Source organism: Meles meles, chromosome 2 (genome assembly GCF_922984935.1).
Source record: "Meles meles chromosome 2, mMelMel3.1 paternal haplotype, whole genome shotgun sequence".
Lineage (NCBI taxonomy): Eukaryota > Metazoa > Chordata > Mammalia > Carnivora > Mustelidae > Meles > Meles meles.
Genome location: NC_060067.1, coordinates 31520343 through 31545122, shown reverse-complemented (window position 1 = coordinate 31545122; position 24780 = coordinate 31520343). Strand labels below are relative to the sequence as shown.

Sequence of the window (24780 nt, the reverse complement as noted above, 5' to 3'; positions counted from 1 at the left end):
TTGAAATATGAATATTAGAATAGCCACCATTTATTGAGTGTATGACAGCCACCGAGCTGAGCTCCATAGGCATTTCCTCAATCTATACAACAGTTGAGGTGCAGGTACGATTACCACCTTATCTTATAGGGCTGGCAGCTCAGACTTACATGTGCCGGTGTCAGTAGTTGACAGAGCTGGAATTCAAACGGTGGTTTCTTTATCCAAACCCTACCAGTTCTTAGCTGCCATGCTTTATTGCCTTGTGGAAATCTAATAGGCTTCTTAGTTCTTTAATAGCAGCTTAACCTCTGAGTTAGGGAGTTAGAGTGGCCAGAAATCAGTTTGCTGAGGGGCTTGAGTACATGGGCTTGACTCAAACTAGCCCCCTAACATCAAGGGCAGTGATGGAAAGATCTTTTAAATTTTGTTTCACCTAACACATTTAAAGCACAGAAATAACAAGTTGAATCATGCACCAAAACAGTTACCTTTCGTGTTTTCACTATAATACTATCACTTTCTAAGATAGGGTGGTTTGTAATAACACAGTACTTTAATATTTTTACCAGATGTGTGACTGGAAGATGATACGACTTACTAGTCATTTAAGGACCATGTGTATCACTTAAGGCAATTATAACTACATTATTTGGAATTTAAGGAACATATTTTATACAAACAGTTTTATTTACTTTTATTTGCTGCTTATTATTTTAAGGAACTTAATTATAAATACATTTCAGTCACATTTCTATTAAGTTATATAAGTAATGCTTTTCCGTGATGGGCTTATAAGATGCAAAATATGCCGAAGAAATGGGAGAATTTTTTACTCCCCACTGAGCAACTACTAAATTATAGGTAGAATTATTGTCTTTTAACTTAAATCTCCTAAATGCCTGATGGCAACAAACAAAAAGTAAATGCAGAATCAGTACTACTACTAATGCTGGAATATCTCAGATGCATGTATTCAGTTTTACTTCTGGAAATAAAATTTAGATAACATTTATTTATTATAAGCTTTATTTGAGTTAAAGATAGAAAACAATATACTTTTATTTGCAATTTAATGATGCAAGTTAATGGCAATTTTAAGTTTACAGTAATTCTTTTATAAATATTTCATGTTATCCTTTTAGACATGTAAGTCAGGAATAAAGCTAATCATTTATGAATTTAACAATAATCAGAAAATTGTCTTCAAAAGAATTTAAGTGTGTTGCTAGGTATAAAGTTCATAATTGCCAAAATACTTATATTAAAAGCATGAACCCAAGTCATTAAATAAAAATAAGAGCACATTTGTAAAAAAGTGCTATAGAAGGTGGTGCACAAAAATCATGCACTTATACATACTTTCCAAAAGGACGTAAACTGTACTTTTAGGCACTGGCATCTCTTCAGATTCTCTGTTCCAACAATATATAGCAGGACTTTTGATGTCCAAATGCTACTGCAGAAAGATGACTAAGGCAACCACGTGCAGAAAAGCTTGTGTGTAATGCACAGAAAATACAAAGATTACATTCCAAAAGTAAAGGTTTGCAGTGATTGATACCTGAAAGGCTTGGAGTGTCTTTATGTGATTAAAAAATAAAACTCTGAGAATGCCACCAGATTCATATGAATAATATTTGATGTATAGATTCTTCGCATTTAAAATGACTTGAAATTTTTAAACAGACATTTCATTTCTGTGATGTTTTACAGAGTGGCTGTGTGGCTTCTGTACTTTATAATAAACAGCTATTTTTGACAGCCAACTACTTCTCCTAAACCTTAGTATAAAATGGACACATTCTAAATCTGGAATGTTTAACATATAGGTATTGGACTTCAAAAACAACAATCTTCAAAAAATCCCCATGTTTTATCATATTGCATAGCTGAAAATTCATCTACTACTTATAAAAGTGTTCTGTTCATTCAAGTAGAATTTGCTCCAGTCTCCTTCAATTTCCTTCTTTCATACTGTATAGTGGATCCACAAGTTTATTGTGCACATGCATTAAACCTTAAAGAAAAAAAAGCACAATTCTAGTTTTATTTTTAATTTTGAATTATCTCATTTATCTTAGAAAAACAGAAGAATTTATAAGATACCATAAGTATGCTGTTCCCATCTGATACAAAATAGTTAAGTTTTATTGAAAAATGTATTTTAAATAGAAATGGTGCATAAGGTTTGGTTGTACTACCTAGCAAATAGCAATTTACAATTATTTATGAAGCTGTAGATACAGAATGAGTACAAATTCCTTTGGAGTAGCAGCAGTTCTTGCCTTCAAAGCTTTAGTATGGCAAAATAACAAATCTCAATACTGACTTGGTTAATACATTTTAATTTTATCCTATAAAGCTGTTGAGTTTGATCCACTGGCACTTCTCTACCAGACTTCAGCCCAGGAACTCAGAGAACTGTTGTTAAATTGGGATAGCTAAGTTCTCCGAAGTATTATGCTATCCATTCATCATCTGGCAAATTATTTTCCACGATTTTGACATGTATTTACAATTGGGGTGATAACAGTGCTCGCTTCGGCAGCACATATACAATTGGGGTGATAACAAACTATACTGAAGGAGGTTAATCAAAAAATCCAAGGTGCCATTAAAAAGTTGAAGACTCCATACTTAAACATAACCAAAGTTTTAAACTTCGAATGCGAAAAATGTAGAGCAGTCAATACTGAATCATTTCTGACTCCCAAACTGATGACACCTGGAAGCTGTCCACCTGGCAGAAATCAAGTACAGCCTCAACCTTAGGATATAATAGAGCTAGAGAAGGTTCAAGGAGTCTTTGACTCTCCCATATTAATATACAAATTTGTGTCTGCAAGTGTGTGTGCATGTGCGCGTTTTTTCCTGAGGGCAGTCTCTTCACCAGATTATCATAGTGGTCCGTGACCCAAAAGAGGTGAACCCTGGTTTTCCTTTGCGCTCTTAACCTCTACATTCCCGTTTTGCTTTCAAAGTATAATCTAGCCCAGAGTCTCCTGGTTGGCTAAGTTGAATAGCATGCGACTTGATTTGGGGTTTGTAAATTCAAGCCCTGTGTTCGGTGTAGAGACTACTAAGAATACATACATACAATCTAGTCCCATTTTATCAATATACTTTAACTGTTCTCTAGTCTATTAATGGGAACAACTTCTCCTCTGTTAGCTCTTCCTTGTATCTGTGCTGTTGGAAATTATGGTGTTTCCTCCCAATCTGAGAGCTACTACCCATTTTCTAGGGCTTTCCACTCTATCAACTCAAAGTTTTCTTCAACTACTATTTAACTCTTGCTCTTTATTTAATATCCTTTGGGCTTCATAGGGTGATTTACTTCATTTAATGCTTAGACGGCAGTGGTTTCATAGTCTTGTGTTCTCCCATCCATCTACCTGTCCAACTACCTACCCACAATTTATCAAATGCCTCCAATGTACCAGGCACACTTCCAGATGCTGAAATAATGCAGTGAACAAAATTTAAAGTCCCTACCTTTGTGGAGCTTTTATTTTAATGAAATATATTACATTTTATTTTCTCAAATAATATGCCAACTTTTTATGATGGTGAGTCAACCACTGTCAGGAAGAGATACTTACACTTTTTTTTTTTTTAAACTAACACCATGCAAGAGATATGTACTTGAAGGCATTTTTGGCTTGTTTTCTTGGCTGATGACACTAACTGGAAAATATAATTTGTATTTACCAAAAATACACATCAAAGGGTAATTTTTATAGTGCAGAAGAAGTATTTGGTAATGAGAACTATTTACCAGATGGTATCTTTAAACAGAACCAATCCTACTTAAAATAGGATTTAACCGAGAAGTTTAATCCATTTCAACCACCAGAATGTAAAGAGCAGTAAAATAGGAACTGGAGAAACTCAGGAGGAGAGGGGACAACAAAAACAATGGTAATTTTAGGCACTCAGTTTAGAAGATGTAACCTCTTATGGAGAAGCAGCTGCAATTAATAGGATCATTCTACTTGATACAATTCATCTATCACTTACAGCTTTAATCATGGAAATAACACATTAGAGCTTGAAAACACAAAATATCAGAATAAACATTAAAAATTCAACTCAAGTTTAACTATACATTGGCTGTAACTTTTACATATAAAGCTGTTTCCAAACTAGAAATGCATTTTGGATGATACATAAAGAATTTATTATGACTTAAGGTAAAACTGACAATTTTTTATACAAGAATTTGGTAGAAACAAATCATGCTATTTAAATCATTAACAGACAAAAATAAATTCTGAGTACTAAATGTACAGACTTCCTAATATGCTGCCAGAAGAAGTTAAATGTCATAGATTCTAAATGTCAATTTTATGGTTGTGACTCAATCTGAACTCATTCAATCAAGCTACTGAGGAGGGCTTACAAAGGATGAAACAACAAAAAAAAGTTCACCATTAATGATGAGGTCTTGAAAATATATTCTCAAGGACATAAAACAAAGGCTTTATATAAAAACAAAAAAATTAGAAAAAAACATTAAATATTAAACTGTTTTCCTGTGATTTACTTGTATCTTCCAAAAAGGTATATACTGAAATAAACTTCCACTTGCTAATGGTTTTTATTGTTTTTGATGCAGTTGACCTAGATTTTTTTTAGGACCTAAATAATTAGAGCCCTTTTATGTACATTTTAGTGATGGCAGAAGAAAGCGTAGTAATGTGACTGGAATCTGAAGAATTACAGAAGGTAAATAACTACAGGATACATACCCTTCAGGACATCTTAAAGTGATAAAATAACTCAATGAGAATATGGCAAAATACAAAACTATACTTATAATACATGTAAGTTTATGAATATTCACTTCTACCCTCATTAAAATACCTTACTGTAAAATGAGGTCTGCATATAGCCCAGAATAATATCTCAATTCCATTTTCTCCATATTGATGGGAGGCACTCTGAGGCTGATACCCTGAACCTCTCCAGAAATATACAGATCCATAGTAGAAAATACAGTGTCCTCAAAAGAGCAGTGCAGCAATTCTCTCATAAATAGTCTATACTTCAAAATGTTTCAGAAAAGTTTAGAATCTGGATAGATGAAGTAAAAGAACAAAATACATGTAATCACCTACGTCTCTTGTGTTTTAAATGCTCTTTAACCTATGTCTGTACCATTTTGGAAGCCATCATTATAGTATGAAAGCAACGCAACAAACAGAAATATGATTAAAATAGCCAGAGTTTTATTCCTCTTCTCTGAAGCAGTATAAACAGTGGACAAAAGCCCAGATGCCAGATAAGCCTGATTTCACTTCCCCAGCTCTGCCCACATATGAGCTCTATGACTTTGGGTGACTTAACATCTCTTTTAAGCCTGTTAACTCATCTGTAAATGGGATTTAAAGAATACTCACACTTCACTGAATTGTGAGAATTAAGTAAATCAAGTATTATCCATTTTGAGTAATGCCTGGTCATACAAGTACTGGCTATTATTAAGTATCTTATTAAATATTTACTTCACTAAAATGTAAACATTATATAATAAAAACGTAACTAACTGACATCATCTGATAAGCACAAGGGTTTACCTGAGGATTGCTGGTATCAGAACATGGGAATGTTAAATAAATCTCTGGCATTAAAATATGTGGATAATAGGGATTCCTTCTATTAATTTTTTCAAGGAATCAAATAAATGAAAGACTACATGGAAATATATGGGTAAAACCTCATACAAGGGCTCTTATTCACAACTCATCACAGATCTTTCTCTTTTACCTGCCAACTTATTTAAAAACTTGACAATATTTCAGTTTAATTTGATACTTTTGTGGCTTGGTAAAAAATGATTTTTGATAAAAATATAAATGACTGGAAATAATCTAAGCATTTAACAGTAAGGAAAGAGTTAAGTAAATTATGATACATCTACTTATAAAGCCATTAAAAATGCTTTTGAAGAATAGGGAAATAGGAAAGTGCTCACAACAGCTAAGTGCAAATAACTGTAAGCATGATCAAAATTTTGATTGTTCACAATTCATTAAACTTCATTTGTGATTCATCTTCAAGATTTTTGCCACATTTACACCATTTACATGAACTATGAGTTAAAGATTTCCTTTAAATTAACTTATAATTTAAAATTATATACTATTATTTCATGAATGAGATGCTGAAGACTGTAAGACACATTATTTTATGTACCATTAAGAAAAAATGCTACCAGGTAACTGATAATGACCAATTTTAAACACATCCCAATTTCAGGCAAGATAGATGTGAAAAAAGATGTGTCTCAGAGGCAGTAAAATATGGTAACTTCTTTATCTCTGTCAATACTGATACTCATGGAATACAGGTTTGATTGGTTTAGTGTATTTTTTCTAATACATGTTAATAAACACCTAGTAACTATAGTAAAAAGATTAAAAATACATATTTATCTAATATCAACAGTACACACGTACTACATACACTATGAATTACGGATATGTATACCTATATATATATGTGTGTGTGTGTGTGTGTGTGTGTGTGTGTGTATATATATATATATATATATATGACCAGTTATATAATATTTTCATATCAGCTATATGAAATACAAGTACTTTATAAAGAGCACCTATTTATACAGTGGTTATGTGTGTGTATCTATACGTGGAATTCACTCTTAAGCAGGGAATGGTTTCTAAATAGTCAAATTTTCCTTGAAAATCTCTTAAATCATCCATCACATCAAGCACATGTGGTTTCAAATATACAACCTGGTACCGTAAGGCTTGAGAATTACTGAACTAGACTGCAGGAAGAGTCAAAAGGACAAGTTACATACAGAAGTGTGGGCAGTCAAACCCCTGCTTACTTGCAGAGTTCATTCCATACTGCTCTGACACTGAACCGTTATTAATTGGTGTATGGGAATAATTTGAAATTGCGGGTGACCCAACTTATAAGCTGATTAGATTCTAAACCATAGCTTGGTGAGGAAGGTGGGACAGGGAAACAAAGAAAAGAACATTGTAACATATATGTATTTCCTTTGGGATTATTTAATCATATATATACAATATGAAAGTAAAATAATATTAAGTTTTGAATTCAAGAAAAAAATAGGAAACTATTCTGCAGTCAAATGCTCTACCACAAATAGGAAACTATTCTGAAAGCTACTATTATTTGAGGTGAGATTTTTCTTTTCCTTAAAAAGAACTGGCTACTGTGTTGGCAAAATGCTGGTTTCAATAGGCACAGAGCAGGATGTAACTCCACAGTCTATTAAGTTTTAATTATCATCTACAATTGGACATTCTCACAGTCTGCTTCTGAAATTTCAATGCTCACCTTTAAAGTATTTCACAGTTTTAACTCTTAATTCTAAAGTAGCATCTTCATCACACACAAAAATAGTTCGAGGATGCTGCTGGAAAGCAGAAACAGTCCACATGTGATTTACTCCTTCTTCTATCGCTTTGTAGAGAGCAAATGCCTTGTGTGCACCAGTTATGAGGATCATTACCTGAAAAGTCATGACCATGACATGTTAATTAATTCTTAAAACATGTTTCAAATGACTAAAAAAGCTCTATTTTTCAAAAAGAAAGATGTTAGCACGAATATTCTTCTCGAAGGTAAAATAAAAATAGCTACCTATTTCTTCACAGTTCGAGGTATTTATTTTTTGTTCTTCAAGGTAAAAGGCAAGCATAAAGTGTAATTCTCTTCTGGTTTAAGAAAATAAAATAGTAAGTTCTTATGAAGTATTAATGAATAAACCATAATGCAGGTACTTATTAATACATTAGATACTGATGTGCAGAAGTGACCAGGAAAATGAAGAAAAAAGAAAGGGGCTGTTTTGCAAAAGCAGAACTGAGGGTCAACAAAGAATTTACATAACCAGGAATGATATACCAAACTGCTCTAATCCAATCATCCCAGCAGATATTACTTTGAAAGTTAGAGAAGGAAGCCTAAAGACTATTTTATGAAACAGATGTTATCAAAGTTGTCTTGACACAAAACCTAGATTTAAAGGATTAGGGATCTACTTAAATGTAAGAACAGCCCTTTAAGCACATAAGACAAAGAATACCCTTACAAACTAATAGAAAATCCAAGCCCTTGGTCCCAAATTCCTAAAAGCCTGCAATTCAGAGAACATGCGCAAATCTAAGTGTATCTATATCAGAATGAATCTTTACTATTTTTGTGATTGAGAAGGGGTTTGTAATAATCCTTGAAAAAATGGATATATAGACTTAATAGGCAGTAGTGATGGAGGGCAGGATCCTTATTTACCTCTAAGTTATCTGTTAAACGGTTAGGATTTGGTGACTAATAAGATGTAAAGAAACCAAGAATAGACATATGTTTCAAGCTCAGATAATTTTCGTGGTGAAGGCTGCTATTCAGCAAGGCATGGAATATTCAGAAGAAAGACAAATTTCGTGGAAGGATAAATTTAATTCTTGGATGGCTTAAATATAGGGCATCTAAATATCGAGATGTCAGCTGGAAGTTGGAAATACAAGACGGGCAGCTTCAGAAGGAGTACAAGATAAAGATACATTCTTATCACTGTATTAAGAGTACTTTACCTTTTTGGAATAGTGATAAAACTAAAAAACAAAAAAAAAAGTCATGCCCCAAAAAGCATGCAGAGTGAGTATACAGTTCCAGAATGAAACCCTAGGGAACAGCAATATTCAAAAGGGAGATGAAGAAGAAAAGCTTGAGAAGGAGACTGAGAAGAAATGCTCAGAAAGTAAGAGGACTAATGGCAGAGTTTTAAGATGGGAGGCATGGTCAACAGCAGTAGGTGATGAAAAGAGACCCAGCAGGGTAAGACCTGCAGCATGATTACAGAGAAAATTATTATGGCAAAACTATTTTAGGTGATTTTCCTATCTTTCATTGTAAGGAGCTTAATGTATACAGATTTTCACTTGCCAGTGATTTGAACTGTGATGTGGGCTGTTCTTCAATTTTAGTTTCGTTAAGAACAAATACACTTAATAAAATTTTGAATCAGTGTGTGGGGAGAATGCTATCGTTAGATGAAAAGTACATATGAATGGTAAACTAAATTTCTAAATGGTTAGTGTGTCAGGAAGAGCTTCACAGTCTGGCAGCTCTGTTAACAAGGACCTTCTGTACACACCTTGGAAGTGACACCTGGAAGTTATTATAGGTTCCTTTAAGACTTGGGAATTATCAACTAGAAAGATAGGAAAATCACTAAGTATGATGACATGATACTTGTTTCCAAAGAATGATATAAAAGAGCACACTAAGGCCCCTGAGAAAATAATGAAGTCCTAAAATAGTTTTGCCATAATAATTTTCTCTGTAATCATGCTGGGAGTGAGTACTGTGAGGTGAGTGGCATCATAAAATTTTGTTGGAAAAACCAAATGAAAAAAAAAACCAATCAGTATCTTAATAACTCTCTGTTCACTCTAAGAATTAGCTTGTTAACAACTTAAATCTTGTTAAATGTAAGAAATCTATCTGTATAACTTTCAGTTTCGTATTTTAAAAATACAATTGCTCTAAAATCTTTCTCAACTTAATTACTACGAATTTCAACTCGTGAAAGGTCTTTCTTCACATACCGATGATTTTTAGATGAAAAACCACATTCTGAATGACAGTTCTATTTGTATGTTCAAGTCTAGACATATTTACATTAAGATCTATTTCTTATTCATCATAACTTATTGTGTGCTTTCCTCTGAACCTGTCCCATCCTGTTATCAGGAAGGAATGGAATTTCCATGTAACAACCACTAATAATCATGAGCCGACTATAATTCGTTCTGTTGTTCTCCGGGAAGGAAATGAAAGCCCAATTAAATTTAAAAATTAGGGGGGCACCTGGGTGGCTCAGTGGATTAAGCCGCTGCCTTCGGCTCAGGTCATGATCTCAGGGTCCTGGGATCGAGCCCTGCATCGGGCTCTCTGCTCCGCAGGGAGCCTGCTTCCTCCTCTCTCTCTGCCTACTTGTGATCTCTCTCTCTGTCAAATAAATAAATAAAATCTTTAAAAAAAAAAAAAAAATTAGGCTGGGTCTATTCAGAGTATTTGCCTTCTTACGTATACCAAATTTGGAACAGATTCAGCCTTCGATGGGTTCTTTTTCTGCTGGAAACTAACTGGCTATCTTCCCACAGTCAAGAAGTACTTGACACTAAATTATCCTGAGACTCCAAAAATAGTTTAGTGTTAACCAGCACTGCATCTTTGTTACAACACACCTTTCACCAGACCATTTCACTTAATAACAGACCATTTGATCAGTGTGATTTTAGAAACTCAAACTATGAAGAAGCAGACAATGTAGCAATATTCCAGAAGGGGTGGTGCCTGATTCTTAGTTTTCATAAGCTCCAGAAGACTTGACTTAGTTGGATTCTCAGCATGGCAATGAGAGTGACAGAAGTCACTGAAAGCTAAATAACAGTTTACATAGTGAATAGGATATAACCAAAATTATCTGGTGCCATAATTCCTCCAAAATCTACAGACATCAAAGAACACTGAATTCTTACTTCTCTTGCATCCATCACTGTCCCCACACCAACTGTTAGAGCCATAGTTGGCACCTTCGACAGATCTCCATCAAAATATTTAGCATTTGCCAAAATGGTGTCCATTGCTAGAGTCTTCAATCTTGTCCTTGATACTAAACTGGATCCTGGCTCATTGAAAGCAATATGACCATCTGGACCAATTCCTTTTAAAAGAAGTATACACACACATAGACACATAAAGTAAGATTTCTCAACGTTCAACTTGTTTTTAAGAGAAAATAGTCATAAACAGGCTCACCTTGTTTTATAGGATAGCTGAATTTCTAATGCTGCATTAAAATATTTGTTCCTGTATTTGACTCAACAAGTATTTCAATATATTCCATACGCCTAGCACAGAGCTAGCATTATTGTAATAACAGTAGAATTTAGCATATTAGCTTGTATTAGCACACTTCATAGTTTATAAAGTATTTTCACATCTCAACATATATTTAACAATCTTATGAGATAATCTTATTAGGAATATCTATTTCCCTCCTCTACTCAAGCTTTCTCTGAGCTCAAAAGAAAACTCAGACATGCATGGAAAATACATGACTGTTCAAGGTAATAATTTAGTAAATACTGTGACAAAACTCAAATCCAAATCTTCTGATGCCTAACGCAGTGGTTTCTATGGTCAACCCTTTAACCTGCCTGGTTCTAGTCTAGATGGTGCGATTAACAACTGGACCTCCCTGTAGTAGAGTTTCCTCACTTACAAAAATGTCAAGATTGGACCATATAGGGCAGTAGTTTTCTTCAGATGTGTTGACTACAGCCTACTAGAAGAAATATGTTTGACACTGTAATCTAGCACACATATACACACATGCAAATGTAATTAAAAACAAGAACTGCATGAAAACAATACTTACCTTGCTAGGAGTCATTCTATTTCATTAGCAAAACGTACAAAGGGGAAATGCAGAATGTGAATGACTGTATTTCATGACCTAATAATGGGTGACCACCACAACCTGAAAACACTCCTTTAAAGAGACGTACACCAGCTCTAATATTCTAGAACTGCCTCTAAAATGTAGATAAAAATATGATATTCCTTATTTGAATGAAACTGGAAGTAAATCTTTTTTTTTTAAATGAAGAATCTTTCCATGGCATTAATAAATCAAGTTTTACGTATATGTACCCTACTAGCGAGTTGGAGTTCTCACAACCTGCATGAAAAAATAAACCCACAAGTTCTGAGTCGAAATACCTGTTACATTTATACTCTACATTTTACTTTAATAATAGATATGTGTATTTTATTGACTCTTAGACTATAATTCAAACCAATTTCTCCCAGATTATAACAAAGTAAAATATGACAAAGAATAACCTGGTTTTGATGGAACAAAGAAGAAATGAAAATCTTAGGGAGCAAATATAAGCTACCAAAGCACCACATTCTAGGAATTTTTAATGTGGTGACATAATGTCTGACCTACATATGGTTAATATGTATGGATCTTTCCATTAGCATATATATATCTGCCTATAGATATGTTTTAAATTACAGATATGCATTTCTCTCTAGATTTGTAAAACTATAGTTTCTCCTCCTAAAGTATACATCTGTGTAAATATTTGTATTTCTCTATGTATATATAAAGAGAAAAGGCTGGAACCAGGAAAATAAAAGTTCCAGAAAAAAATAGGAAGTCTTAAAGGATCAACATAGTATTGTGAGTCATACAAGAGTACAGTAAGACTGAAATTATCAGCAGTGGTTCATGGTAATATATTTCCTTACTGACTATAAGTACCTATTAGAAATTTGAGCTTTCTGATATAAATGTTTTAAAAGCATTCAGAATGTTTCACAAAGCTTTACAAAACTTTTAAAAAAATAATCATGAGATCTAAAAACCACGTCACATTCTCATTCAGTCTTTAAGTCTAAACTAATATATTTACACCTTTATGAAACATCTCTAAAACCTGAGTCTGGATTACAGGCCTTCTCTGTGTTCCTACAGTTCTGTGGGGTAGAACGTAAATTTCATTGCATTAAGGACTTTCTCTTAATTACTATACCCTTACCTCTTAGAACATTACATCAGATAGGAGGCCCTCAATAAATAATGGCTGAAAAAAGGAATAGATGGTTACTATTCTTTGGTATGCTCAGTATAGTTTCTCTCTCTTCCTTCTACCTTGGTCTGCCCTCCTCACAATGGGGGGTGGGGGGACCTTTATCTACTCTGTATCTCTCTGAGTCAAGATGATTGTGGTCTACCGATAAATACTTGTCCCAAGCTGAAACAGAATTTCTCTCAAGAAATTCTGAACCTTGCGCAATGGTGCAGAAAAGAAAGAAGGCATCTACAGCTGAGGTATCTGATGATAGCATTGCAGGAGAGTATCTGTAAGCTCCTGCTTTGGAAATTTGAGGCTCCTTGGTTCTTGTTCTTCCACAGACTTGGCCGTTTCAACTCTTCTAACAATTCTGCAAGTTAGCCCAGAGTCATTCCAGTTAGTTCACTTTTGGTCCCAAAGTAGATTATAGTTACTTGCAAACCAAAGATTCTAATCATGTATCCAAAGGAGAGGGTTAAAAATAGTACCTTAAAATAATTTTAAAGTTAGTAATATCTTTAGATTTTATCTACAAAATTTCGTATTTGTGTATTTTATTGCTGGAGGTGGGTCAAGGATTGCATGACACACTTTACTCTTTCTTTTAACAATTCTATTGTCACAGGGAGAATAAAAACTTTTAGCAGTATATATTTCCTTTCTCTTTTCTACACAGGAAAGGGAATTCCTTTTCAATCTCCCAGGAGTAAGACAAGAGGGATTCATAGTCTTGAGGTCCTCATTCACTATTCCCAGTTTAGAGGGGAAGAATAGGAAACTCCATTTTGGCCTCAAGCCCAACCTGAAACCTCTAATCCAACTTTACCTTTAATAAGGCTGATATTTTGATCCCATTTGGCTCAGTTCTTAGAGTTTTTATTAACCAACAAACCCTGGAACAAAAGAAGGGTAAGTGGTAAGACCCAAATACCAAGCCTCATCTTGAAAATCTAATAACAAACCTAGATCAACAAAGGCAAAGAATCAAATGAGATTCTTTCATGAGTATACATCCAATAGTAGGGTACCCCAAATAGGAAAAAGTTCAAAGAAAATGCAATAAGCTAACCCTTCTCCCCCTATCCACAGAGTAATTATGTCCTTTGGATGGTAAGTATAAAATGGCAGACTGTGGATCATGACATGACTACACTGAAGATATTAATGGAAGAGGTAAGGAAATCTTATTTATTGACTGATTAACTGATTGGTTGGTCAGAAGAGAATGTCTACAGGAAGCTTAGACAAAAATTGGTTAGAAAACAAAATAAAGTTCTTTCTAGTAATAAGAGTGATACACATACATAATTAAAATTTATGCTCCATCTGTTTCAAAGGGAAAAAGACCGATAGTGAGAAAATACACCAAAAAACTTAAGCTAAAAAGAAATGAGGAGTGACTTAAAGCTATAGGAAAAGAAGAAAGTTCTATGAGAAATCTTTGAGAAGTGATATTCAGGCTTAAACACAATATTTAGCAGTAAGTACTTTCTGGAAAGCAGACAAAGGGAGAAAATGGAGTTCAAGAGTCTTTAGTCCCCTCCCCCCCCCGTAAATTCTATTTTCTGGCATGGGATCCCCAAGGGATTTGTCACATGGATCCTTATGTAAGCCAATTCAATTAACAGGAAAAAAAAGGATATTCAAATGAAGAAGTAAAAAAGGTATTTTTCATTAAGTCATTTTTAATAATGAACCTCTATTAGCTCCATGCCTTTTTGTATAATGGCAAAGGAGTGAAAATATTTCTTGATATAACTAAAATACAGATACATTAGGTACAATTACATTACTGTAATTAGGTATACATTATAGTAATTCTACTTGATTTTGGTATGGAGAAAACCTAAAGAATGCATGGGTAGTGCATTTCTTAAACATTCCCAAATATGGATTGCCAGAGCCTTGATATTGGCAACTACAAATAGTAATTATTTCAGAATTAAACAATATTGACAAATTGGAATACAAATGTTTTTCAGGAATACTGAAGCAATATTAGCAAATTTTATTTCAAACACAGGTAAGTTTCTATTACAAAAAGTAAAACAGTCTAGCTTGGATTCATGCTCAGATAAAAACCATCCCACCTACAAAAGACAGTAAATGACACTGGCTCTGTTAGGTAGAGAAAAGAATTTCCTCAAAGAAAAAAATCTTAATCTCACTGGATACCCTTAGAGGTAATTCAGTAAAAAAGCAGTAAATTCAATGAACTAAGGAACAATTAAGAGAGGACCGAAGTAACACTTAATGGAGTACCAATTATATACCAAGCATTTTACATGTTCTAACATGCTTAATTCTTCCAAGTTTTGGAATGGTTAATAGTCATTCCTATTTTACAAATAACTTAATTTTACTGAATTTCAATAAACTTCCCAAGGTCATACAAGTAATAAGTGACCAAAACAGAATGCGAATTCATGTCTGACTGTAATACCCAATCTTCCTTAAAGGCAATCAACCACTGCAACCATACCTGGCCCTCAACCATTAGTCAGCGTCAATTCAGCTCTAGTGAAGATCAAATTCATGTACTTTTAAGCAGTCTTTTAATAAATTAAATATAAGATATATCTGGCGAACTAAATTTAGAGCTTTAGTACATTTAGTTGAATACTAAAAGCTTTAGCAAAAAGCATTTTGGTTTGTTTAGTTGACGTTATATTTTTAAGGTAATTAGTTATCTGTCTTAGGCTTCACAATGACAACAGAAAACCATGTTGTCGTTACAAAGAAAGAAACTTCCTATTTTCAATGGTAAATTATGAACACACACATGCGTGTAGATATATATACATTTTAAGTGGAATTCAGCCAATTAAACATGTATTCATGTGGAGTTTACAAAAACAGTTATACAGCTTAGCTCATATTAACTAAAGGGGGTGATGGTAAAGTCTTACTTCTTAACTGATTTTTTTTTAGTGAGGTGAAGCAACTTAAGCAATCAATACAGAAATGCTAAAATCCAGGTGTTCCACATGCAAACTTTTATCAGAGATTTAACTTTGTAATCTGGTAAGAAAGCGGGGTTGGAAATTTAAAGAAAGCATAAAAGATAAGAATTATCATTTAGGAAAAAAAGCATCACTCATTTTGTAAGATGTAAACCGTTAATTCTAAAGACATAAAAGTTTAGCAGGTATTGGAACTTATTTCTCAAGACATAATTTAAACAATTCTAACTTGCAACCTTAGTATTATCTTTTGATGAAAATAAAGTAAAAACCAGTAGCTGAATAAATGGGTATTATAGACAGTTACAGGTGTTCCCTACATTACACAAAGGTAAGACAAACGACAAAATGTTTTACTTACCTCCAACAAAAAGGTCAATTCCTCCAGCTTCCTTTATTTTCTTTTCAAAAGCATCACATTCTGCTTGTAAATCTGCAGCATTCCCATCAAGGATATGAGCATTCTTAGGATCTATATCAATATGCTTAAAAAAGTTATTCCACATATAAGAATGGTAGCTTTCAGGATGATTTCTGGGAAGTCCTAAATAAAATGTTAATAAATATAAATGTAAGTACTTCCAGGAATAAATCCAATGTTTACTTTTCTGATTAGGCCATAAATGCTATTTAAAAGATATAACCTTTCTATTCCATATCCAATGGATATCCAAATTAAATCCAATTTAAAGACTTTTTTAAAAAACGATTTTATTTATTTATTTGACATACAGATCACAAGTAGGCAGAGAGGCAGGCAGAGAGAGAGGAGGAAGCAGGGTCCCCGCCAAGCAGAGAGCCTGATGCAGGGCTGGATCCCAGAACCCTGGGATCATGACCTGAACCAAAAAAAAGGTAGAGGCTTTAACCCACTGAGCCACCCAGACACCCCTAAAGACATTTTTATGTGAAATAAGTGCTCATTATGTGAAATACGTGCTCATTACATGCCCAATGTTATTTTAATCACCTTACATGTATGTATTAATTCAAATAATTTACAGAACATCTATGGAAGTACTTTTATCATTCTCATCTTATAAATAACAAAAGCACAGAAATGTTAACTTACCCAAGGTCACCTAGCTCGTAGAAAGACTGGAATTCAAACAAAGAAGTCTAGTTCACATGCATTTAATCATTGTCCTCCATTTCTCAAGCGTACTAACTTCCACCAATGGAACTGATTTATGTGTTAATTTCAACATAAATTAATTGGTCATACATCTTAAATGTTGGTCAATGTTTCTCACCTATTTTTTCTATATGCATGCAAAGTATACCAAATCACAATTCTTTGGCTATCACTTAGGCTACCATTAAAAATGTATTCCTGGGGTGCCTGGGTGGCTCAGTGCGTTAAGCCTCTGCCTGCAGCTCAGGTCATGATCTCAGGGTCCTGGGATCAGGCCCCACACTGGACTCTCTGCTCAGCAGGGAGCCTGCTTCCCCCCACCCCCTGCCTGCTATTCTGCCTACTTGTGATTTCTCTGTCAAATAAATAAATAAAATCTTAAAAAAAAAATGCATTCCTATGTTCAAAGTTTAAAACAAGAGTTTATTCGCATCATACATCTTTCCTGTTAAGCAAGTTAACAATATAACATAAAAGCTTCATACCCACAAATATAAATATGCTTATATTTGAAAAATCTTTTTTTACTAATTACTTTTACATACGTGGTACTCTATTCCCACAACAACACTGATTTTAACTTTGCCTTAAGGAAGAAAAAAAAGAAAGAACTGTGAGGGACTGGCTCAAAGTTGCAGAATTGGTAAGTGGCAGAGCCCAAGAATGAAAACAGATCTTCTGATTTCTAGTCCCATATTCCTCCAGGATATTGTGTTGGCATCATAAAAATACAGTTTTTTTAAAAAATATAAACTCCCAACCTCATCACAAGGCAGTACATTATCTTCTAGAAATAATCATATTACATTCAAAACATAAATGCAAATAATATACTAATTCTTAGACAATATTCATTTTATTTAAAATATAACACTCCAAATAATATATTCAAATAATATAGCTTACCTACATATTCATCCATGTTAAAGGTCTTCACATATTTAAAAGAAAGGTCTCCATTTTTGTGATATTCTATTAGTTTTTTATAACATCCTAAAGGTGTACTCCCTAAAAAGAAAGAAATTCCATTTTCTAACATAACATGAAAAATCTATTTTTTTAAATGGTTATATTTACTTTATTCTCTTAATGATAGTCTCTAATTTATTAGGGAAATAATAATTTAAATACACATTCAATTAACAAATGTATTTTGAATCATATATACATTTGCAAAGTACCCTGAGATCTTAGTAAATTAGAATGTGCTGAATAAAACTGGAAATCTGTCAATAGAAATTATAGTTAGAAAATTATTCTAGAGTTGTTCACTATTTGGAATTAATGTTGTATATTCCAAGCTTAGAAACTTCTAGAAAGCACATCTGAATTAAAAGAAAAATAAACACCTCACCTTTTGAGAAAAAGCTTTTTTTCAGGATTTGTATCATATAAAACAAATAAAAAAAGGTCAAGTTGACCATTTAATGCAATCAAAAGGGAAACCAGAGCTAAATTTAAATATTGCCTCTACTTCCAAAATAGACTCAGAAATTGGCAAGGACTCTTTGATGACATTAGCCTTTATGATTTTAACTGGAGGTTCTGTTTCCTATTTTGTGTTATCTTCAGCATGTATCAGCTAAAATGTATAAAGCAAAATATCCTCTGGGAAATGGGATTTTGGCTTTGGACCCTTCATCTGAGTTCTTGATTTTAATTGTTTTATAAATGTGATTCTTTTACATGTTTTATGAAACTAAAATCAGTTTTATAGTGCTTCTTGACACAGCACAAGAAAGATTAATAAATTTATCCACTTGAAGATGGCTTCCATCTTCAAATCTGCTGTATTTTTTCATTTTAACTAAAAATTGGAAGGTTAGCTTGACTGCATTCTTAACCCCCTGAGCCACCCAGGCGCCCGCTTGACTGCATTCTTAACAAGTGATCTGGCCCTCCCAATGCTGACTGGAGTATTGATTAACTCCTAATAATATCCACCATCACAAAACAAAACATCTGCGTGCAAAATTTCTACTCAAGTGGCAGATATAAGTATGACAGAACTAAACAGTCTTTGGCAAAAAAACAAAACAAAAAAACAAAGGAAATTCCATGGTGGTAAAAAGATTGCCTTTTATCTCAGATAAAAGAATAATACAAGTGGTTATAAATACTAAATATAGGTTCAGAGAAGAGAAGACTAAAAGAGTTTCTTAAAGCTAATGCAAACATACTGTTTTAAATTGTAATCAATTTATACAAATTTTACAATTCCATCTCAAAGAACTATAGCCCACTAATATTTGTATGTTTACCATGTACTAGATGCTATATACCAGTATTTTTATACATCAGCTCGTGTAAATCTCACAACCCTGGGAAACTGGTATTATCTTTCCCATTTTGAGAATGAAGAACTGGGTCAAAAAGATTAAGGAATTTGCCAAATCATATGGTAATGAAGGTAGAGCTTCAAGAGATTCTGTCTGGTTCCATAGCTCATGTAGTTTTCATTATGTAACATACTAGCAACATGAGTGAAAGTAAAGCTACCAAGGCCAGGTCTATTCTTTGAACTACAAGTAGTCTAATCTTCCTATCATGACCCAGAGTAAGAGAATCAGGGAATAAGTTTGGGAGGCAAGAAACACGCAGGCCCTTACATGTGAAGCTTGATAAGATCACATCAATAAGCACTGAAAAGACTGCCCAGAAACTGTGCTTGGTGGAGGGATGATTACAATATGAGATGCTATACACAATTACAGAAATCTATGTTCAAACTTCAAAAGCAAGGAGGAGAGAGCATGATTAATACTATCAATGGTCAATGAAGGAGGAAAGTGGAAAATCAACAAAGGTTTTCTAAGATATGTCGCTGGTGTTATTATTATTATTATTATGTATTATTAGCAGTTAAATTATCCAAAAATAAGCAAAACTTGTAAATTTAAACACAGAAATAATGTTTAGAACTGCCTGAATTCATGACTTTGAAGGCTTTCTGCCCCCAAGCTAAAATTATTGTTTATTTCTACATCATATTTAAGACAGCATGATCAAAGCAGCTAGATGGTTGCAGCCCAGGTTTACAGTATGCCGACTGATACAGAAGCCATGTCCAACCACTTGGGCTCATATATCAAAAATGTGGGTGTTGAGGGTGCCAGTCTGGTGTATGCAATTTTTAAAAATCCCTCTTTGTCATTCTCACCAAGATTGACTGCCCTAAACCAAAAGACAAAAAGCAAGATAATAACTTGAGCTAAACAATACCTTTCATGGAAATTAGGTGGAAAAAAGTATGATTGTAGCTTTTACGTAGTTAGCACATATGGGGCGAGGAGCAAAAGGAAAAAGATACTGTTTAAATAAGACACACTTATGGGAAGTTTAAATTTATACGGTATTTACACTATACAAGGGAGTGGCATAAACACTGCCTTACTGAGCCTCAAACCCCATTATCGGCCATTATTATCCTTATCTTTCTTAAAGGTAAGGAAATCAAAGATTAGGGAGGTAGAATAAATGCCTTGCAGTCACCAAGAAAATGGTAGCTCTGATTCCATGCCCAATAATCCTTCCTGTGGAAGTCAACAATATCAAGTTAAGTGCCATGAGATCAATGACACCACTTGGTGAATTTTTAAGAGAAACCTTAACAGGGAACTAAATACAATAAAATGTGTAATTCATATTTATGTTTACTCTGTCAGGATGACATACCAGTCTTCAATATTTCAGTCATAATACTTCTATAATAAAAAGAAAATAAACATAGAAATTATGAAAGGCTAATAAGGTAATAAAGTGTATGAGGCAGGGGAGGTGAAACCAAGAGGCAAGAGTACATACTTCAGGCATTAGAAAGGCTAATCTACGGGGCGCCTGGATGGCTCAGTGGGTTAAGCCATCACCTGCCTTCACCTCAGGTCATGATCCCAGGGTCCTGGGATCGAGCCCCACATCAGGCTCCTTACTCAGAAGGGAGCCTGCTTCTTCCTCTCCCTCTGCTTGCTGCTCCCCCTGCTTGTGCTATCTCTGTCAAATAAATAAATAAAATCTTTAAAAAAAAAAAAAAAAAAAAAGAAAGGCTAATCTACTAATTGATTATATGAATAATGAAAGTAACATCCTTAATAAAACAAAAGATGACTAAAGGTACAAAAATATTATGACCATCACTGAAGTCAGGAATATTTCCTTTTGCATTTTGGAGTGGTAAGTGATATATAATTTTAATACAAAAAAACCAGTAAACCAGTAATGAAACACAGATACAAAATGTTCAATAAGTGATATGGCAAGAAATAAAGGGGAAACATATTTTACTAAAGGAAACTCTTCCATCCCATGATTTTAAGTATCTAAAATGGAACAAAAATGGTATGTTACCTGTTGGTAAACCCAATGTAAAGTATCTGTCCTGTCCAGGTTTGAACTGAATGATGCGATTACAGATGTATTTGGCTGCCCATTCACTAGCCAAGTCATAGTTATCAAGAATTACAAGCCTCATTATGGTGATGCACAGGTTCCAAGGCAACAATTCAAACCTGAGAAAATTCCATTGTAGAGCACTTTAAGTAATTTACAGACATGCAAACATAAGTGTACTAAAACTGATGACTTTAAAAAGGACATTAAGAAAGACATACTTATATACAAATACAACTTATACTTTTAAAATAGTAATAGCCTTTCTTGTTTGAACAGACCCTGGGTTCTGAGCAGTGGCTTATGTAATTTAAGTACATACAACAATCTTCTGAAATAAATATAACACCCACTTTTAGATGAGGAGAAGTCACATAATTTGACTGAGGTCACACAGTTACTAAATGACAAAACCAGAATTCACATCAAGGCAAACTTATTGAAGTTTTTGTAAGACACCACACTACACTGTCTTGACAGGGATGTTATATAAAGCAACATAAAACAAACCTAAAGGCAAACAAAGCAGTATTCATTTCTTGAATGCAAGTTAAAAGGAGTAAAGAATACTTAGCATCCTTTGGGTTACTTGCTAAAGTCCAGAACTCTCCCTATAAATACTGTAAAAACCAAACCTCCCTTTTGTTAAATGTTTTTGTCACTTTTTAGAAATTTCTTTCAGTATAGAAAGGTATTAGAGGAAAAAAAAATCAACCCAAATCCTACACTCAGAAATAAAAACTATTATTAGTAGTAAACAACATTCTAGATGTCCATCTTATATGCACATATATAAATAGAATGTATAGAAATTTTCAACAGTGAGATCACACTAGACATGCTGTTTTATAAGAAGCATAACATGTAATTCTTCCTGAATTTAACAAAAGAAAAAGTGAACTAAAACTGCTGATCTCTGAAGAAAAAGAAAAATTCTTCATAAAAAGCAATTTTGGTTCCTAAAAGAGTACTTTAAGGTTAAGACAAAATATTTCACAAATATTAAGAGATCAGAGTCATTTAAAAACTATAATTCCATTTCACACAATGTGGATTGACCTACTACCACGACTCACAACCCCTGATTTCTGTAAAATGTATTATTTTTATATTGACAAGATTTATAACATCTACACTGTATTCTAGAACCATAATTTCCATATTTTAATTCTTAGTTTCATATTTAGATGGATCTATCACCCATACCAATCCTTTTACAAATGGCTTCAGCAGTCCCGAATTCCCATATACTTTATATACAAAATTAAGTCAAATTCTTGAAATTAATGGGAATAGTAGGTCTTATTACAAGGAATATATGAAACCCAAATGATATCCTTAAGAACACAATGATTTAGAATTCTGGCATAATAAGAAATTATGATCACCATCATTTAAAATTCTGGCACAGTAACAATAGACAAATAGCTTTTACAGACAATAATTTACATAGTAAGTCATAAATTCACTCCAACATAAATGGACTTGACCTCTATTTAAATTCATTAATGAACTAATGCCAGGAACAATTTCAAAATTACACCAAGAATCAAAAACATTTCCTGGCCATGAAGAAACAGACTTAATTCTAGTAAGTATGGCCAGCAAGAGATATACTTACTTCTAACAAGAATATTCAGCAAACTGATTATTGATAAAAAGGAAAAAAAAAACAACTGTAAGTTAAGGAGGAAGAGGATTAGAATTTTCCAAGTGCCTTCCGTCTTTTGGGCACACTCTTTTTCTCAATTCAACACACTTTTGAGGGCCTATTAAATGCCAAGCACTAAGCTCTATAGTCACAAAAATGATTAAGATTGGGGCCTTGTTAGTAAGGGCTTAGAATCCTCGAATACTCTCTGGAGTAGAAATTAACATCTTCAGGGACACCTGGGTGGCTCAGTGGGTTAAAGCTCTGCCTTCTGCTCAGGTCATGAAACCCGGGTCCTAGGACCCAGTCCCACATGGGGCTCTCTGCTCCATGGGGAGCCTGCTTCCTCCTCTCACTCTCTGCTTGCCTCTCTGCCTACTTGTGATCTCTGTCTGTCAAATAAATAAATAAAATCTTAAAAAAAAAAAAAAAGAAGATAAAATAACTCTTCATTTGTCAGATATAGAAAACTGCAACTCAGGACTTTATTGCTAAAGTTATAAAGCTATTAATGGTTGAGGGTCTACCTGACTGAAAGACCCATGCTCCACATGTGCCTTAAAAAAAGCACCTAGGATGCTTGCTAAAGATATAGATTCCCAGGCCCCTCTCATTGGACATCAAGTCTTTTAACAGATGTGAAATGGGATCCAAGGAATCTGCACTTTCATAAATATCTTAGATGATTATTACAATCAGGTTAAATTTCGAAAACAACACCACAGGAAGAGATTTCATTGCAAAGAAGTTAAGTCTCTCAGATCAGGTACAGGCAAGTTTTGTTTGTTTTAAACTCAGAGAACTCAGACTTCGTTACGAAAGTCTCAAATGAATCATCCCAGGCAAAGTTAAGCAGAATGTTTTGGTCACATTTATTCAGATTAAAAAACGTGTTTTTGCTAATCTTCATGGATTCAAACTGGGGTGGCTCTGGGCAATTCTCTGGCATCACAACCAAAGAGCACTCACAAAAAATGACACTCACCCCCCCTCCCCCGTCCCAATTTGCTCACCTTCCTCTGGTGCTGATTCATTCTGAATGTGCATTAACTTGGAGAATGGGCTGCAGAACTCTGGAGCAGGATGGGAACTTGCACACGGCTTAGTTTGCAGTTATTCTATAATCTACACTGGCATCTGAACTTCAGAATCCCTGCTTTGAGCTTTTTTTCTACACCATACCTGAAAATGTCTCTGAAGTGCAGGGCAGGGGAGCCGCATCTCTCTATGAGCAGCGAGAAGCCGCAGAGAAAGGCTGTGGTCCCTGCCCCGAAGGCCGGAGCTGCAAATCGACCTCGACTCCGTGGCTGCTGGCCCCAATCACTCCGCAAACTTAGCGAATACAAATGCGGATGGCTGTTACTGATTCTTGACAAATGTCAGGAGAAAGCCTCCAAAACAGAGGAAGGAACAGGTACCCGCTCCCTGAGGCCCCGCTTCGAAGGGCACCAGCAGCCACGCGTCACCCTTCGCCCCGCCTCGAAGCTCCCAAGACCCCAATCTGCCCAGCCACACGCCCCCATTTCGGCACAAAGGCCACCCTAGGGGACAATGACCAATCCGTTCCCCGCCCAACTCCCCTTCTTGGTCCCCACCCCGGACTCACCTGCCGACCCAACGACACTTCCGATGTTGGAACAGCGGAAACAAGAACCCAGCAACCCCGAGCGACCCCAGCCGGCGTGCGGAGCGTGAAGCCCAAAGACCCGGATGTAAAGCCGAGGCGCAGAAGGGACGGCGGCGCAGCCCGCGGATACTGCGCGTGCGCAGACGTCCAGCACTCTAGGGATGGACTGTGCCGAGGGTCTTAGGAATTCTGTGAGGCAGCGTCTCTTTCCTACAACGGAGTTTCCAGTTCCTGGGCCATCACGTTGCCGCTACTCTTTTTATCAACTCTCAAAGGTTGAATTGAGGTAGATTCTCTGGGTTTATGAAATTTAGTATGTAGGACTGCCGTGCTCATACAGAAGCATTACTTAAATTGTTCCTTATAATAGCAGATGAAAT

General features: G+C 34.7%; 1 protein-coding gene across 2 annotated transcripts; it reads right to left on the bottom strand.

The window, feature by feature from the left end:
* Window positions 1-677: 677 nt before the first annotated feature.
* GNPDA2 (glucosamine-6-phosphate deaminase 2) lies at window positions 678-24508 on the bottom strand. Of its 2 annotated transcripts, none has more exons than XM_045997851.1 (7): window positions 23787-23909; window positions 21081-21241; window positions 17643-17744; window positions 15963-16145; window positions 10530-10714; window positions 7321-7495; window positions 678-1999 (listed from the first exon to the last, which is right to left on the bottom strand). In XM_045997851.1, exons 2-7 carry the CDS (start codon window positions 21202-21204, stop codon window positions 1938-1940), a joined length of 831 nt encoding a protein of 276 aa, XP_045853807.1. In that variant the 5' UTR covers window positions 21205-21241; window positions 23787-23909; the 3' UTR covers window positions 678-1937. The 2 variants fall into 2 exon arrangements, with proteins under 2 accessions (XP_045853807.1, XP_045853808.1); XM_045997852.1 differs by lacking the exon at window positions 23787-23909 and adding an exon at window positions 24380-24508 and having other exon boundaries at window positions 679-1999.
* Window positions 24509-24780: the final 272 nt, after the last annotated feature.